At 38.7% G+C, this 16,149-nt stretch overlaps 1 protein-coding gene across 7 annotated transcripts in view; it reads right to left on the bottom strand.

The window, feature by feature from the left end:
* The window catches only part of LOC128691763 (centrosomal protein of 192 kDa-like), a 124,953-nt gene that overhangs the window by 67,022 nt on the left and 41,782 nt on the right, over nucleotides 1–16,149 (bottom strand). For all 7 annotated transcript variants that reach the window (XR_011394117.1, XR_011394118.1, XM_070101035.1 and 4 more), the window contains 3 exons: nucleotides 13,496–13,604; nucleotides 9,735–11,222; nucleotides 9,357–9,493 (listed from right to left, as the gene is read on the bottom strand). Coding sequence is in view for 5 of the 7 variants with exons in the window: in XM_070101035.1 (XP_069957136.1) it covers nucleotides 9,357–9,493; nucleotides 9,735–11,222; nucleotides 13,496–13,604 (1,734 nt within the window). In the remaining 2 variants the exon portion in view is untranslated. The remainder of the gene's footprint in view (nucleotides 1–9,356; nucleotides 9,494–9,734; nucleotides 11,223–13,495; nucleotides 13,605–16,149) is intronic.

Raw genomic sequence — 16,149 nt, 5'->3', positions numbered from 1 at the left:
GTCTTATTTTATGTTAATAAAGACATTTTCATTAATCCATCTATGATATTTTCTTCAAAATTATATAAGAAACACATTACATAGCATATAAACATTATACATACACCCACAGAATAAAAATTGACAGATATGAGATTTGTTCACAAAGCAGCTCTGTAGGAGTGTCAGAAGAATAACTTTTTCTCTAATCAAACACTGGGGAATAACTGTATATAAATATTCCTTTCGTATGCCTTCACTCTATGTATAACAACTGTGGGTTTAATGCTTCTTTATTATGATTATAACAACTTGCAATAATAATTTGTAATACAGGTCCTCCATCACAAATCCGACATCACTGGGACCTGTAGTGTGCCAGATTACCGAGTCTACTGGATTACAGAGTGGTTAGGTTAGAATACACTTAATAAAATTAACTAACTTGACTTACGCAAAAATCGAACATTTCCAGTACTTTGAGCTCAATTTCAAGGTACTTTTCGTCATGAAAGCAATCAAAATCATGTCTATTTCTGTAATATATCTTCCATTCTATCAAATGAGTCCAAAAAATGAGAATATAACCATAAAAACCATACGAAAATATACTGCAAAGAGGCGGCTAATGGCCGAGAAGTGACCTCCCTTATTTACCATCCGTCTTTTTTATTTTTGTTGTACGTTAAGAAGCATCTTTCCATCATACATTGCCCAAGTTTCAATGAGATAGCCCAACAAACAACCGAGAAAAAAAAATATTTACCAAAATTCATATATGGCAAGCCCAAGCCAGGTACTGGAAATAAGTCACTTTGTCCGACTTTTCTGGGTTATCCTAGGTTCTCTATACATACACTGATATGTATGATAATCTATGTAACTATTTGTGTATACCTGAATAAACTTATTTACTTCTAGTCTGTCAACTGAGTACAAGAAACCGCCCATTCACTTATTTCAACTACCCAATAAAGTGGTCGGAAATTGGCAGTTTGGCCAATTTCACACAAATTTCAACAGATGCCAATTTCAAAATAGGATCCAGAATAAACAATGCAGACATTCCTGGTACTAAAGTAACTTTCTCTGTTCATTAGTCATGGCTCCAGGCCCCTCTTATATTACTCTTGCTTACTATTTCGAATTTTTATTCACACAAAAAAAATTGAAGATTTACTGTTATGCAGATTGCTGCATTGTAATAATTGTATAAAAAATGTCAACTCAGACTACGTATTGGAATTTAGACTGGCAGGCGGACAGGTACTGGACGGTGACGTCATTTGTTTACTCTTGAGCTTCGCTAAAGAGTAGAACATTTTCGCTACTGTGAGCGCAATTTCAAGGTACTTTTCGTCATGAAAGCAATCAAAATCATATCTATTTCTGTAATATATATTTCATTCTATCAAATGAGGCCGATAAAATGAAAATATAACCATAACAACCATACAAAAATATACCACTAAGCGGCCACTAATGGCTGAGAAGTGATCTCCGCTATTTATGGTCTAATTCCTTTAATTTTTGGTGTACGTGAAGAAGTATCTTTCCATCATACACTGCTCAAGTTTGAACAAGATAACCCAAAAAACAACTGAGAAAATAATAATAATAATATAATAATAATAATAATAATAATAATAATAATAATAATATCTTCATTTAGTACACGTACATGTACAAGGTATACAGGCCTAGCTGACAACAGTGACATACTGCTATACAGAAAACCACTTGTTATGCAGAGTATTTCAAGAAAATTGGGTCAGTGTCCCAGGATAACACCCACACTAGTCGGCTAACACCCAGGTACCCATTTACTGGTGGGTAAACATAGACAACAGGTGTAAAGAAACACACCTAATGTTTCTACCCTGACTGGGAATCAAATATTTACCAAAAATCATATATGGCTAACCCAAGCCAGGTACTAAAAATAAGCCACATTGACTTTTTTGGGTTATCCTAGGTTCTCTACACACATGCTGCTATGTGTGATAATCTATAAGAGAAAATAACTTTGTTTCAGGTTTATGGTGCAGTACAAGTGTATATGACAGTTAGTCCTGTGCTACACTCTGTTTTCTCTAATATAAGCCCCCCAAGACAGGGATAGGAGAATGGTACAGTGGACCCTCAACCAGCGATATTAATCCGTTCCTGAGAGCTCATCGTTAGTCAAAATTATCGTTAGTCAAGTTAATTTTCCCCATAAGAAATAATGGAAATCAAATTAATCCGTGCAAGACACCCAAAAGTATTGAAAAAAAAATTTTTTTACCACATGAAATATTAATTTTAATACACACAAACTGAAGATTACATGCACAGTTACATGACACTTACCTTTATTGAAGATCTGGTGATGATTGATGGGATGGGAGGGGAGAGCGTTGATCTTCTTAGTGTTTAGAAGGGGAATCCCCTTCCATTAGCACTTGAGGCAGCAAGTCCTTTTCTGGGGTTACTTCCCTTGCTCTTTTAATGCCACTAGGACCAGCTTCAGCGTCACTGGACTTCTGTCGCACAACATATCTGTCCATAGATACCTGTACCTCTCGTTCCTTTATGACTTTCCTAAAGTGGTTCACAACATTGTCAGTGTACAGGTTGCCAACACGGCTTGCAGTAGCTGTGTCAGGGTGATTTTCATCAAAAAAGGTTTGCACTTCAAGCCACTTTGCACACATTTCCTTTATCTTAGAAGTAGGCAACTTCTTCAATTTCTCTCTCCCCTCCTCCGAAGCAGTTTCCTCAGGTCTGCCCTCTTGCTGTTCAAGATGATCTAGCAGCTCATCAGTGGTTAGTTCTTCACTGTCCTCCACCACCAACTCTTCCACATCCTCCCCACTAACCTCCAACCCCAAGGACTTCCCCAATGCCACAATGGATTCCTCAACTGGCATAGGATTCTCAGGGTTAGCCTCAAACCCTTCAAAATCCCTTTTGTCTACACATTCTGGCCACAGTTTTTTCCAAGCAGAGTTCAATGTCCTCTTAGTCACTTCCTCCCAAGCCTTACCTATAATGTTTACACAATTGAGGATGGTAAAATGATCTTTCCAAAACTCTCTTAGAGTCAGTTGAGTTTCTGAGGTCACTACAAAGCACCTTTCAAACATAGCTTTTGTGTACAGTTTCTTGAAGTTGGAAATAACCTGCTGGTCCATGGGCTGCAGGAGAGGAGTGGTATTAGGAGGCAAAAACTTCACCTTAATGAAGCTCATGTCCCTAGAAAGTCGCTCTGCCAAGTCTGAAGGATGACCAGGAGCATTGTCTAATACCAGGAGGCACTTAACCCTTTGAGGGTTTTCGTCGTACTAGTACGTCTTACGCGTAGGGGTTTTTGACGTACTAGTACTCATAAATTCTAGCGGCCTCAAATCTAGTGGGAGAAAGCTGGTAGGCCTTCATATGAAAGAATGGGTCTATGTGGTCAGTGTGCACAGTCTAAAAAAAATCCTGCAGCACACAGTGCATAATGAGAAAAAAAAACTTTGACCATTTTTTTTTAATAAATCAGCGACTTTGCAGTGTATTTTCGTATGGTATTTATTGTTGTATTCTAGTTTTCTTGGTCTCATTTTATAGAATGGAAGACATATTACAGAAATTGAGATGATTTTGACTGGTTTTACAAAGAAAGGTGCCTTGAAATTGAGCTCAAAGTAGCAGAAATGTTCGATTTTTACCAAACTTCAAAAGTAAACAAATCGTGCCAAGCGTGCAATACACGTCAACTGGTGAGTCTAATATTCTTTCACAAGTGCACCAATAATATTTATACCATTTTTTACACTAATGCAGTAGTCTGCATAACAGTAAATCTTATATTTTTTGTGAAAATAAAAATTCAAAGTGGAAAGCAAAAGAATATAAGAGGGGCCTTGAGACATGACTAATGACTAGAGGAAATGTCTTTTTAGTGCCAGGAATGTCTTTCTTGTTTATTCTGGACCCTATTCGGAAATTGGCATCTTTTGAAATTTGTGTGAAATTGGCAAAATTGCTAAATTCTGACCACTGTACTGGATAGTTGAATTTCATAAATGAGTGGTTTCTTGCACCCATTCGATAGAAAAAATGGAGTTCTAGCGAAATATTCATGTTTTTTGTCGACTAGTACAGTGAAATTGGCAGAAAATGGGGCTCAAAGTGGGCAAAATCGCCGATGCGTAAACATCGCCGAGACCGCTAACTTTGCGAGAGCATAATTCCGTAAGTTTTCTATCAAATTTCAAACTTTTGGTGTCTTTATGATCGGGAAAAGATTCTCTATCTTTTCATAAGAGAAAATAATTTTTTTTTTTTTTTTAATTTGGCCGACCCTGAGAATGAGCGTCGGAGAGGGCCTGTCGACCCTCAAATGAAGTCATGTCCCTAGAAAGTCGTCTAAGTCTGAAGGATGACCAGGAGCATTTCTAATACCAGGAGGTTAAGGTCTTTTCACAGTTAGGGGGGCAAATGCATGGTGTAACCAGTCATAGAAAAAGTCCCTAGTGACCCATGCCTTACTGTTTGCCCTCCACAGCACACAAATTAGCCTTGAGGACATTGTTTTTCCTGAGCACTCTGGGGGTTTCAGAGTGATACACCAATAAAGGCTTCACTTTGCAATCACCACTAGCATTGGCACACATCAACAGAGTAAGCCTGTCTTTCATAGGCTTATGTCCTGGGAGTGCCTTTTCCTCCTGAGTAATGTACGTCCTGCTTGGCATTTTCTTCCAAAACAGGCCTGTTTCGTCACAATTAAACACTTGTTCAGGTTTCAGTCCTTCACTGTCTATGTACTCCTTGAAGTCCTGCACATATTTTTCAGCCGCTTTGTGGTCCGAACTGGCAGCCTCACCATGCCTTATCACACTATGAATGCCACTACGCTTCTTAAATCTCTCAAACCAACCTTTGCTGGCCTTAAATTCACTCACATCACTAGTTGCTGGCATTTTTTTAATTAAATCGTCATGCAACTTCCTAGCCTTTTCACATATGATCGCTTGAGAGATGCTGTCTCCTGCTATCTGTTTCTCGTTTATCCACACCAATAACAGTCTCTCAACATCTTCTATCACTTGCGATCTCAGTTTCGAAAACATAGTTGCACCTTTGGCAAGAACAGCTTCCTTGATTGCCGTTTTCTTGCCCACAATAGTAGCGATGGTTGATTGGGGTTTATTATACAACCTGACCAGCTCAGAGACACGCACTCCACTTTCATACTTAGCAATGATCTCTTTCTTCATCTCCATAGTAATTCTCACCCTTTTTGCTGTAGGGTTGGCACTAGAAGCTTTCTTGGGGCCCATGGTGACTTATTTTGCAGGTGCAATCACTACAAAGGCTGTGATAATATGAAATGTTCCAGTTGTTGTATGTTTGGAAGCGACCGCGGTGGCTGGCTGGCTTGTAAACACAGGCACCCAAGGGACAAGTGAGGCGCGCTCAGGCCAAAGTGGACGTGTATGGTACAGAACGAATAGCGCTGGTCGGGTTTTTAAGCGCTAGTCGAGGCAAAATTTTTGCGTTAAAATGTATCGCTAGTCAGATTTATCGTTAATCGATGCCATCGCTGGTCGCAGGTCCACTGTATTTGTATACCGTATCCTCTTCATACCTCCGTCGAACTGCTAGGTGTTATGCCAAATATTATTTATTCTGGAGTATTTAACATGTTTTATGTTATTTATATTGTTTATTATGTCATATTAGATCAACTTTGATAGGCAAATAAGCTGTAGTGCTGACATTAGCATAATAATAAATCATATTCTCCTGCTTCACGAGACTGAGCTCATGGCAACCGACAGTGGCTTCAAAGCCACCTTATCTTTAATGGATAATGTACCGTGTAGGTGCTTTACATAATGAGAAACATTTCTTTTATTCATTGGAACCATGGCTAGGGCTAAAAGAAAGCACGTTAAAACAATAAATGGAGAAAAAGAAATTGGAATGACTTGTGCAGCAAGTAGCGCCACCAAACAGTACCAGCAGGTTGGTGTGGCGACCCTGGAAATTTGAAATTATGCTAGCCAAAAATAGTGCCGAGTAACTGAAGGAACCGAATAACTGATTGCCGGATTTGTGATGGCAGACCTGTAATAATAACTTGTAATAACAAGTAAGAGGGAGGTGAAAGTGTATAAACTAAGGGAGGAGAAAGTTCGGGTGAGATACAAGCGACTATTGGCAGAAAGGTGGGCTAGTGCAAAGAAGAGTAGTGGGGGGGTTGAAGAGGGTTGGAATAATTTAAAAAATGCAGTATTAGAATGTGGGGCAGAAGCTTGTGGTTATAGGAGGGTGTGGACAGGAGGAAAGAGGAGTGATTGGTGGAATGATGAAGTAAAGGGTGTGATAAAACAGAAAAAGGTAGATTATGAGAGGTTTTTACAGAGCAGAAATGTTATAAGAAGAGCAGAGTATATGGAGAGTAAAAGAAAGGTGAAGAGAGTGCAAAAGGAGAGCAGATGACAGAGTGGGAGAGGCACTGTCAAGAAATTTTAATGAAAATAAGAAAAAATTTTGGAGTAAGTTAAACAAGTTAAGAAAGCCTAGGAAAAGTATGGATTTGTTAGTTAAAAACAGAGTAGGGGAGTTAGTAGATGGGAAGAGGGAGGTATTAGGTAGATGGCGAGAATATTTTGAGGAACTTTTAAATGTTGAGGAAGAAAGGGAGGCGGTAATTTCATGCACTGGCCAGGGAGGTATACCATATTTTAGGAGTGAAGAAGAGCAGAATGTAAGTGTGGGGGAGGTACGTGAGGCATTACGTAGAATGAAAGGGGGTAAAGCAGCTGGAACTGATGGGATCATGACAGAAATGTTAAAAGCAGGGGGGGATATAGTGTTGGAGTGGTTGGTACTTTTGTTTAATAAATGTATGGAAGAGGGGAAGGTACCTAGAGATTGGCGGAGAGCATGTATAGTCCCTTTATATAAAGGGAAAAGGGACAAAAGAGATTGTAAAAATTATAGAGGAATAAGTTTACCGAGTATACCAGGAAAAGTATACGGTAGGGTTATAATTGAAAGAATTAGAGGTAAGACAGAATGTAGGATTGCGGATGAGCAGGGAGGCTTCAGAGTGGGTAGGGGATGTGTAGATCAAATGTTTACATTGAAGCATATATATGAACAGTATTTAGATAAAGGTAGGGAAGTTTTTATTGCATTTATGGATTTAGAAAAGGCATATGATAGAGTGGATAGAGGAGCAATGTGGCAGATGTTTCAAGTATATGGAATAGGTGGTAAGTTACTAAATGCTGTTAAGAGTTTTTATGAGGATAGTGAGGCTCAGGTTAGGGTGTGTAGAAGAGAGGGAGAATACTTCCTGGCAAAAGTAGGTCTTAACTCGACTCACGAAATCGTAATGACACGATTGCAAACAAACCATACCCCGGCCGGGATTGAACCCGCGGTCAGTGTCTCAAAACTGGAGTTCTGAGACTCTCTGACCGCGGGTTCAATCCCAGCCGGGGTATGGTAAAGTAGGTCTTAGACAGGGATGTGTAATGTCACCATGGTTGTTTAATATATTTATAGATGGGGTTGTAAAAGAAGTAAATGCTAGGGTGTTCGGGAGAGGGGTGGGATTAAATTATGGGGAATCAAGTTCAAAATGGAAATTGACAGTTACTTTTTGCTGATGATACTGTGCTTATGGGAGATTCTAAAGAAAAATTGCAAAGGTTAGTGGATGAGTTTGGGAATGTGTGTAAAGGTAGAAAGTTGAAAATGAACATAGAAAAGAGTAAGGTGATGAGGGTATCAAATGATTTAGATAAAGAAAAATTGGATATCAAATTGGGGAGGAAAAGTATGGAAGAAGTGAATGTTTTCAGATACTTGGGAGTTGACGTGTCGGCGGATGGATTTATGAAGGATGAGGTTAATCATAGAATTGACGAGGGAAAAAAGGTGAGTGGTGCGTTGAGGTATATGTGGAGTCAAAAAACGTTATCTATGGAGGTAAAGAAGGGAATGTATGAAAGTATAGTAGTACCAACACTCTTATATGGGTGTGAAGCTTGGGTGGTAAATGCAGCAGCGAGGAGACGGTTGGAGGCAGTGGAGATGTCCTGTCTAAGGGCAATGTGTGGTGTAAATATTATGCAGAAAATTCGGAGTGTGGAAATTAGGAAAAGGTGTGGAGTTAATAAAAGCATTAGTTAGAGGGCAGAAGAGGGGCTATTGAGGTGGTTTGGTCATTTAGAGAGAATGGATCAAAGTAGAATGACATGGAAAGCATGTAAATCTATAGGGGAAGGAAGGAGGGGTAGGGGTCGTCCTCGAAAGGGTTGGAGAGAGGGGGTAAAGGAGGTTTTGTGGGCGAGGGGCTTGGACTTCCAGCAAGCGTGCGTGAGCGTGTTAGATAGGAGTGAATGGAGACTTGAGTCCTGGAAATGGGAAGTACAATGCCTGCACTTTAAAGGAGAGGTTTGGGATATTGGCAGTTTGGAGGGATATGTTGTGTATCTTTATATGTGTATGCTTCTAGACTGTTGTATTCTGAGCACCTCTGCAAAAGCAGTGATAATGTGTGAGTGTGGTGAAAGTGTTGAATGATAATGAAAGTATTTTCTTTTTGGGGATTTTCTTTCTTTTTTGGGTCACCCTGCCTCGGTGGGAGACGGCCGACTTGTTGAAAAAAAAAAAAAAAAAAATAACAATCATTCCTAATAATAATTTATAATAATTTGTCAGAGCATCATTCCTTCTAAAAATTACATGAGAATGGAAGTGTTGGTCTTTATTTATTCTACTGTACCACTGTGGAGACAACTTCTACACAATATAAGGTGTTTGTATGAATGTTTATGAACCATAACCAGTCGCATCGTCTGTTTGTTTACATAGTGGATGGGGTGGCCAGGCTGGCTTCCCTACACTACCATACCTACCACACCACTTTCTACAAATAAATACTTTTCACCTTTCACCCTACATTAAGACTACAAATATTTTAAGGTAAGTAATGAGCGCACTGTATATGCATTTATCACTATTTAAGCATCGTCGTATATTATGTGAGGGTGGCCAGGAGGGCTACCACACCTAACTTCTTATAGTAAATGCTACTCATCTTTTGCCCTACATTAAGACTATGAATATTTGGAGGTAAATAATGAGTGTACTGTGTGTGTATTTTACTTTTCATTGTTATTGAATGCCTAAGTTCTATTGCTAACTTAGTATATGTTATTGTAAACTTATCTGGCATTTATATGTATTTATAAGTGGAAAAAAATGGCGTTCTGCTTTCCGGCAGTAGCCTAGAACCTAACCTGCTGTATAAGTGGGGCCCTACTGTATATAATCTACAGCCTGTGACACTTTCTGCAATTAACAAACAGTATAAAACTTACCTGCATCAGCTTGAGGGAAACCTGAACCCAGCGAGGTGTTGGATTATAGAAATTAATGGTCACATCTGAAGCAATGCCAATCACACAAACATTAGGGAAAATTACTTGTTGTGGAAGATTCATTATTTCACCTGGCACTGAAATAATCAAATTATTTTTGTTAGCTAATGAATTAGGAAGACTATAAACAGTACTGAAATTATTTCATCAGTTGGAATATATATTTGGATTCAATTTTTCCATGCTTCAGTAAATAAGACATTAAAAACACTTTCTCTGAAACATTTGCTTTTAATTATTTTTTTAAATTACAATTACAGTATAATATTATTTTAAGCCATATTTACATTATTCTGTATTACAAATTGGTACTCTCACCTGTTTGAGATACATTCTCGTGCGAGTGATACTGCCTGCTGACTTGTTTGCAGTGAACTGCTTGACTGGCTAAATTAAGTGGAGGAGTACCACCTGCCCTGCCCAATGTCTGCAACCCTGCTGGGAAACTAGTGGATCGTAGAGTAGCTGCTACATTTGCACTTTCAAAATCTCTTGCATTTATTGGTGAAGATTCTAAAAGTTGAGCATTTTCAGGAGCATGATTATTCAAAGGTTCTTGGGTTATTAATGAACCTTTTTTAACCGTGGTCATCAATGGGCCATGACCATAATGTGCTGGAGGTTTATTTTGGTTAAATGTTAATGGCACCTTGAGAGAGCTTGAAGATACCCCCATTTTAGGCAGTGCTCTTTGATTCATAGGATTAGTTATAGATCTGTAATTTTCAAAGGCTGTTTGACCTACTGGTCTCTCTTGAAGGGCATCACCTGATGTTTTTGATCTTGGTCTAGACAATGGTGCACACGGTGTTGATGCATCAAAGCCATCAGTGTTACCCTCGTGAAAACCTGTTAGCTGTAATTTTGGCGTGTCTTCAAAAAGAGTGGATTTGTATGGAGCCATTTTAATAGATTCATCAATATTAGTGTTTTCTAAATTTTCATTTTTGTAAGTAAAATTTGATTTAAGGGAATATTTTGCATCCTCAGGAGCTGAGTTACTTCTGTTTGCTTTTAGTTTCTCCATGTGTTTGTGTGAGATACCAAAACCTGGCCTGTGTGAGCCTGTACTCTGTGGTGGTGGCATTAACTTTTTATCCAAATTCTTTACAAGATTCTGAGTAACCTTTTTGGCAACATTTTCTTTACCAACAGAAATCACCTCGGCCTTTTGCCCCATTTTTGTTTGTGGCTTTGAATGCATTGCTTCTCTTTGCTTCCGCAACTCAAGGACTTCTGTACTAATATCCAGGTCAGTCACATCTAAAGTTTTGTGTAGAACTGACTTTTCTTGTACCATCTGTTTAATTTTTGCTATTAATGCCTGAGGATTATCACTTGCAAGTGCATCAGACAACAAGGAATTTATTGTGTCTGCATCCAAAGACCCTTTAATATCATTTAAGTTCTTTCCTAAATTTCTACTTTTTTCTGTCATTAACAATTTTGTAGCTAGAGCTTCCTCTCTGCTTCCGCAAGGCTTCTCTAAAGTCTTAGACACAGGTTTATAGTGATCACTACTAGCATCAGACTTATTTTCACTGAGGTAAGACCCCATCAGATCCTTTGAAGACATCATATTAGTGGTTTTGTTAATATTCTTAACGTAGTCCACTTTAGCCAAGCTGGGAGCATTGAGATTCTTTTCCTTCAAGGTGTTTGATGAAAACATTTTCTCTGTTGAAATATTGTACACCTCAGAGGTGCATGTATCTGATCCAGAACTTAAAGAAAATCTCTGACTTTCATTATCAGTGTCTTCAACTTCTTTCAGGGTACTACTCATTGCTTCTTCCTTTTGTGCATCTGAGGGAAAAAAAAAAAAAAACACTGAAGTAACACAGGTAACACTAACGCATTTAGTAGCTTCGGCAGGCAGTCTTTCCAATACAAGTTTCAAAAAGATTACCATGTTTTAAAACATATCAGAATGAAAAAAAATACCAGTACCTAGCTGAATGCTAAAAGACATTCAGAAGATTAATACATTTCTGCTAAATATCATATGAAATTTATTTGACAATTAAAAGTAGCAATAACAGGTTGTTAGACAGCAACCACATAAGAACAACTATCCAGTCATGAGTGAAATAAAAGCCTACTAAAAGTTTTGTACTTGGGAAAGCAACTTGTTCTCAGGTTATATTGTTCAACTCAAGTTTGCCACCAGACTTACGTCACACACATATTCACATGCTAAAACTGTAAGCCTTGACAGGAGATAACCAGTGAAGTATAAAAATTATATCCATCTAGCCCTTCAACCCCCCCCCCCCCCATTTCACACAATGTTTTTGCCCATGTCTCGCTTATAAACCATAACCAAGGATGCTTGACCATGGGCTAGGCCATCCCAACACTAAGTAGACCTAGCAAAAAAAAAAAAAAAAAAAAAATTTTGGGAAGGGAAGGGAGGCGGTTGGATGCCCCTACCTTACCAAGAAAACCACACAAAATCAGCCATTTCTGTCACTGAGGCCTATTTCAGGCCACTTTTGTTCTGAAACTGGCCAAAATCTTATCCATACTGCTATTATATTTTCCGGTCTATATACTGACATCAAGCAGCAACTAATAAAACCAATACCCCAGTTGCTATTTTAACCCCAACACAAGGTCAGAGGTCAGTCGTTTCCATCAAGCATTGCATGGGGCAGGGTTTTTTTTTTTTTTTCCTTAAATGCACCCACCACACACATTCTCTTGTCTCATCCAAAATTTGCTGCTCACAGAAAATTTGAGGGCACTATGAATTATGCTTAGACCTATGGCAGCAATACTGATCACACCTATATAGATTTAAATGACCAACAGCAAAACGATTAAATTTATTTTCACAAGATGAGCACTTGTGCTAGCAACGCAAGTGCCAATAGAAAGCTTATTTAATATAAAGAATAAAAATTAAATGAAAACAGCTGCACAATTTATTTTTAGTGCACTATTTCAGACACTCAAACAAAGACCTAGGGGCTGAGCAGAGTGCCTAGCATATCACCAACAAATGGCACACATCAACCAGATAACCTCTGCAACTAATGCTCGTCTGGCAAATCTAAGAATCCTTCAGGAACCTGAACAAAGAGATTTTGAGTCCTTTATACAATGTGTGTCAGAACCTTCTTGGAGTATGCACCAGCATGGAATCCACACCTGAAAAAAAGCATTTTAAGAAACTGAAGAAAGCGCAGAGTATGACAAGAATTAGTTTCAGTGCTAAGGGGCATGAGCCATGAGACGAGGCTAATGGAAATGAAACTAATGACACTGGAGGAGAAAACCCAGAAAGACATGAGAAGTAGGGGTGTGCCAAGGTATTGGTGGGTATTGGCTAATCATGATGGTATCAGCCAAAATCATGTATGTACTGTGTTCGTGGGTATTGGTTAACTTCCACAGTATCAGTGGATACTTGTTAATTTCAATGGTAATGGCATTAGCATAAAACTGATTATCAGACTGGGCAAAAATTATAGTACTATCCCATCACTAATAACATACAAAATACTCAGAGGATTAATAGGGAAGACAGGATGGGTTGTGACAGGAGCAAAACAGATACTTGTAAACAGAAATGAAAGCTGGAAGTTAGAGAGAGACGAGTCACAGAGGTGTCAGGAAGCATTTCTTCAATCTTAGTGTGGTCAGAAAGTGGAATGACCTAGAAGAGGAAGTAAGAGGAAGGCTCCATACACAGTTTTAAGAGAAAACATGATAGGGCCCCACGAGGCTAAACGGGAGCAAATCTGGCAAGTGGCAAGCTAAGAGGCAAAGCCACGATCTGAGAACTGACCCCTTGCAACCTCAAATTGATGAATACACAAACATCAATGTTTCTTAGAGAAAAATAGGTATCAGATATGGAAATCCTATGGTTTCTTATTAAAAATAAGGTAATGAAAAAACTCATAAGCAGTCACATTTGTTAATAGTTAGGAACCAAAGCAATGTTGCATGACACAACAAAAAGATTAATACTTTACTTGTATATTAGCAACCCTAGCAATATCCTATCTGGTCCAAGAATGATAAAAAAAAAACTATTAATTGAGTAAGATTTGCAACAGAACCAGTCTCACCTTCTCGAGGATGCAATTGGGATGCGTCATCCTCCTCCAGTGATTTTTCTATGAGCGGAATTGGTTTCCCAGCCATTGGGGGAGAATGAACTGTGGTTCCAAAGTTGGGCTGCAGAATTCATATATGTATAATAAATTACCCAGTATATCAATTTAATACATAATTACCATAACTACAGCTTTCATATTTCCATTTCAACTGCGATTAAATGAAGAGAAAAAAGGATAAATAAAAAAAGGAGGATAAGTAAGTATACAAGGTATGATATAGCATGTAATGAAAGTAATTTGTTACATTATGAATTGGTACATAAAAGGTTGATGGGTAGGCTTCAGGATGTACAGGTTTATAGAGGGGCAACTGATACATCGAATAATTATTTAGTTGTAGCTACAGTTAGAGTAAGAGGTACATGGGACAAAAAAAAAAAAAAAAAAAAAAAAAAAAAAAAAAAAAAAAAAAAGGCAACAGCAAGTAAGAGAGATACGAAAGTGTATAAACTAGAGGAGGAGGAAGTTAGGGTGAGATACAGGCAACTACTGGCAGACAGGTGGGCTGGTGCAAGTGTGAGTAGTGGGGGGCAGGGGGAAGTTGTTGAAGAGGGTTGGAATAGTTTTGCAAATGCAGTATTAGAATGTGGGACAGAAGTTTGTGGCTAGAGGACGGTGGATGCAGGAGGAAAGAGGAGTGATTGGTGGAATGATGAAGTAACGGGTGTGATAAAAGAGAAAAAGTTAGCTTATGAGAGGTTTTTACAAAGCAGAAGTGTTATTAGAAGAGCAGAGCATATGGAGAGTAAAAGAAAGGTGAAGAGAGTGGTGAGAGAGTACAAAAAGAGAGCAGATGATGAAGTGGGAGAAGCACTGTCAAGAAATTTTGATGAAAATAAGAAAAAATTTTGTGGAGATAAACAAGTTAAGAAAGCCTAGGGAACGAATGGATTTGTCAGTTAAAAAGAGTAGGGGAGTTAGTAGATGGGGAGCTGGAGGTATTGGGTAGATGGCAGGAGTATTTTGAGGAACTTTTAAAGGTCAATGAAGAAAGGGAGGTGGTAATTTCATGCACTGGCCAGGGAGGTATGACATCTTTTAGGAATGAATTAGAGCACGATGTAAGTGTGGGGGAGGTGCACGAGGCATTATGTAGAATGAAAGGGGGTAAAGCAGCTGGAACTGACAGGATCATGACAGAAATGTTAAAAGCAGGGGGAGGATATAGTGTTGAAGTGGTTAGTATTTTTGTTTAATAAATGTATGAAAGAAAGGAAGGTACTTAGGGATTGGCAGAGAGCATGTATAGTTCCTTTATATAAAGGGAAGGGGTACAAAATAGACTAAAATTATAGGGGAAGAAGTTTACTGAGCATACCAGGAAAAGTGTACAGTAGGGTTATTATTGAAAAAATTTGAGGTAAGACAGAGTAGGATTGCGGATGAGAAAAGCGGCTTTAAAGTGGGTAGGGGATGTGTAGATCAAGTGTTTACATTGAATCATATATATATATATATTTTTTTTTCAACAAGTCGGCCATCTCCCACCGAGGCAGGGTGACCCAAAAAAGAAAGAAAATCCCCAAAAAGAAAATACTTTCATCATCATTCAACTTTCACCTCACTCACACATAATTACTGTTTTTGCAGAGGTGCTCAGAAAACAACAGCTTAGAAGCACATACGCATAAAGATACACAACATATCCCTCCAAACTGCCAATATCCCGAACCCCTCCTTTAGAGTGTAGGCATTGTACTTCCCATTTCCATGACTCGAGTCCAGCTATATAAAAGTAACTGGTTTCCCTGAATTCCTTGACTAAATATTAACCTGCTCACACTCCAACAGATTGTCAGGTCCCAAATACCATTCATCTCCATTCACTCCTATCGAACACGCTCATGCACGCCTGCTGGAAGTCCAAGCCCCTCGCCCACAAAACCTCCCTTACCCCTTCCTTCCAACCTTTTCGAGGACAACCCCTACCCCGCCTTCCTTCCCCTACAGATTTAAATGCTCTCCATGTCATTCTACTTTGATCCATTCTCTCTAAATGGCCAAACAACCTCAACAACCCCTCTTCAGCCCTCTAATATTTTTATTAACTCCACACTTTCTCCTAATTTCCATACTCCAAATTTTCTAAATAATATTTACACCACACAGTGCCCTTAGACAGGACATCTCCACTGCCTCCAACCGCCTCCTCGCTGCTGCATTCACAACCCAAACTTCACACCTATACAAGAGTGTTGGTACCACTATACTTTCATACATTCCCTTCTTTGCCTCCATAGATAAGGTTTTTTGTCTCCACATATACCTCAATGCACCACTCGCCTTTTTTCCCTCATCAGTTCAATGATTAACCTCATCTTTCATAAATCCATCCACGGACACGTCAACTCCCAAGTACCTGAAAACATTCACTTCTTCCATACTACTCCCCAATTTGATATCCAATTTTTCTTTATCTAAATCAGTTGATACCCTCATCACCTTACTCTTTTCTATGTTCACTTTCAACTTTATACCTTTACACACACTCCGAAACTCGTCTACTAACCTTTGCAATTTTTCTTTAGAATCTCCCATAAGCACAGTATCATCAGCAAAAAGCAACTGTGTCAGTTCCCATTTTGTAATTGATTCCCCATAAT

Source organism: Cherax quadricarinatus, chromosome 75 (genome assembly GCF_038502225.1).
Source record: "Cherax quadricarinatus isolate ZL_2023a chromosome 75, ASM3850222v1, whole genome shotgun sequence".
Classification (NCBI taxonomy): domain Eukaryota; kingdom Metazoa; phylum Arthropoda; class Malacostraca; order Decapoda; family Parastacidae; genus Cherax; species Cherax quadricarinatus.
Note: the sequence above shows the minus strand (reverse complement) of the source record. Positions and strands in the feature narration are given on the sequence as shown.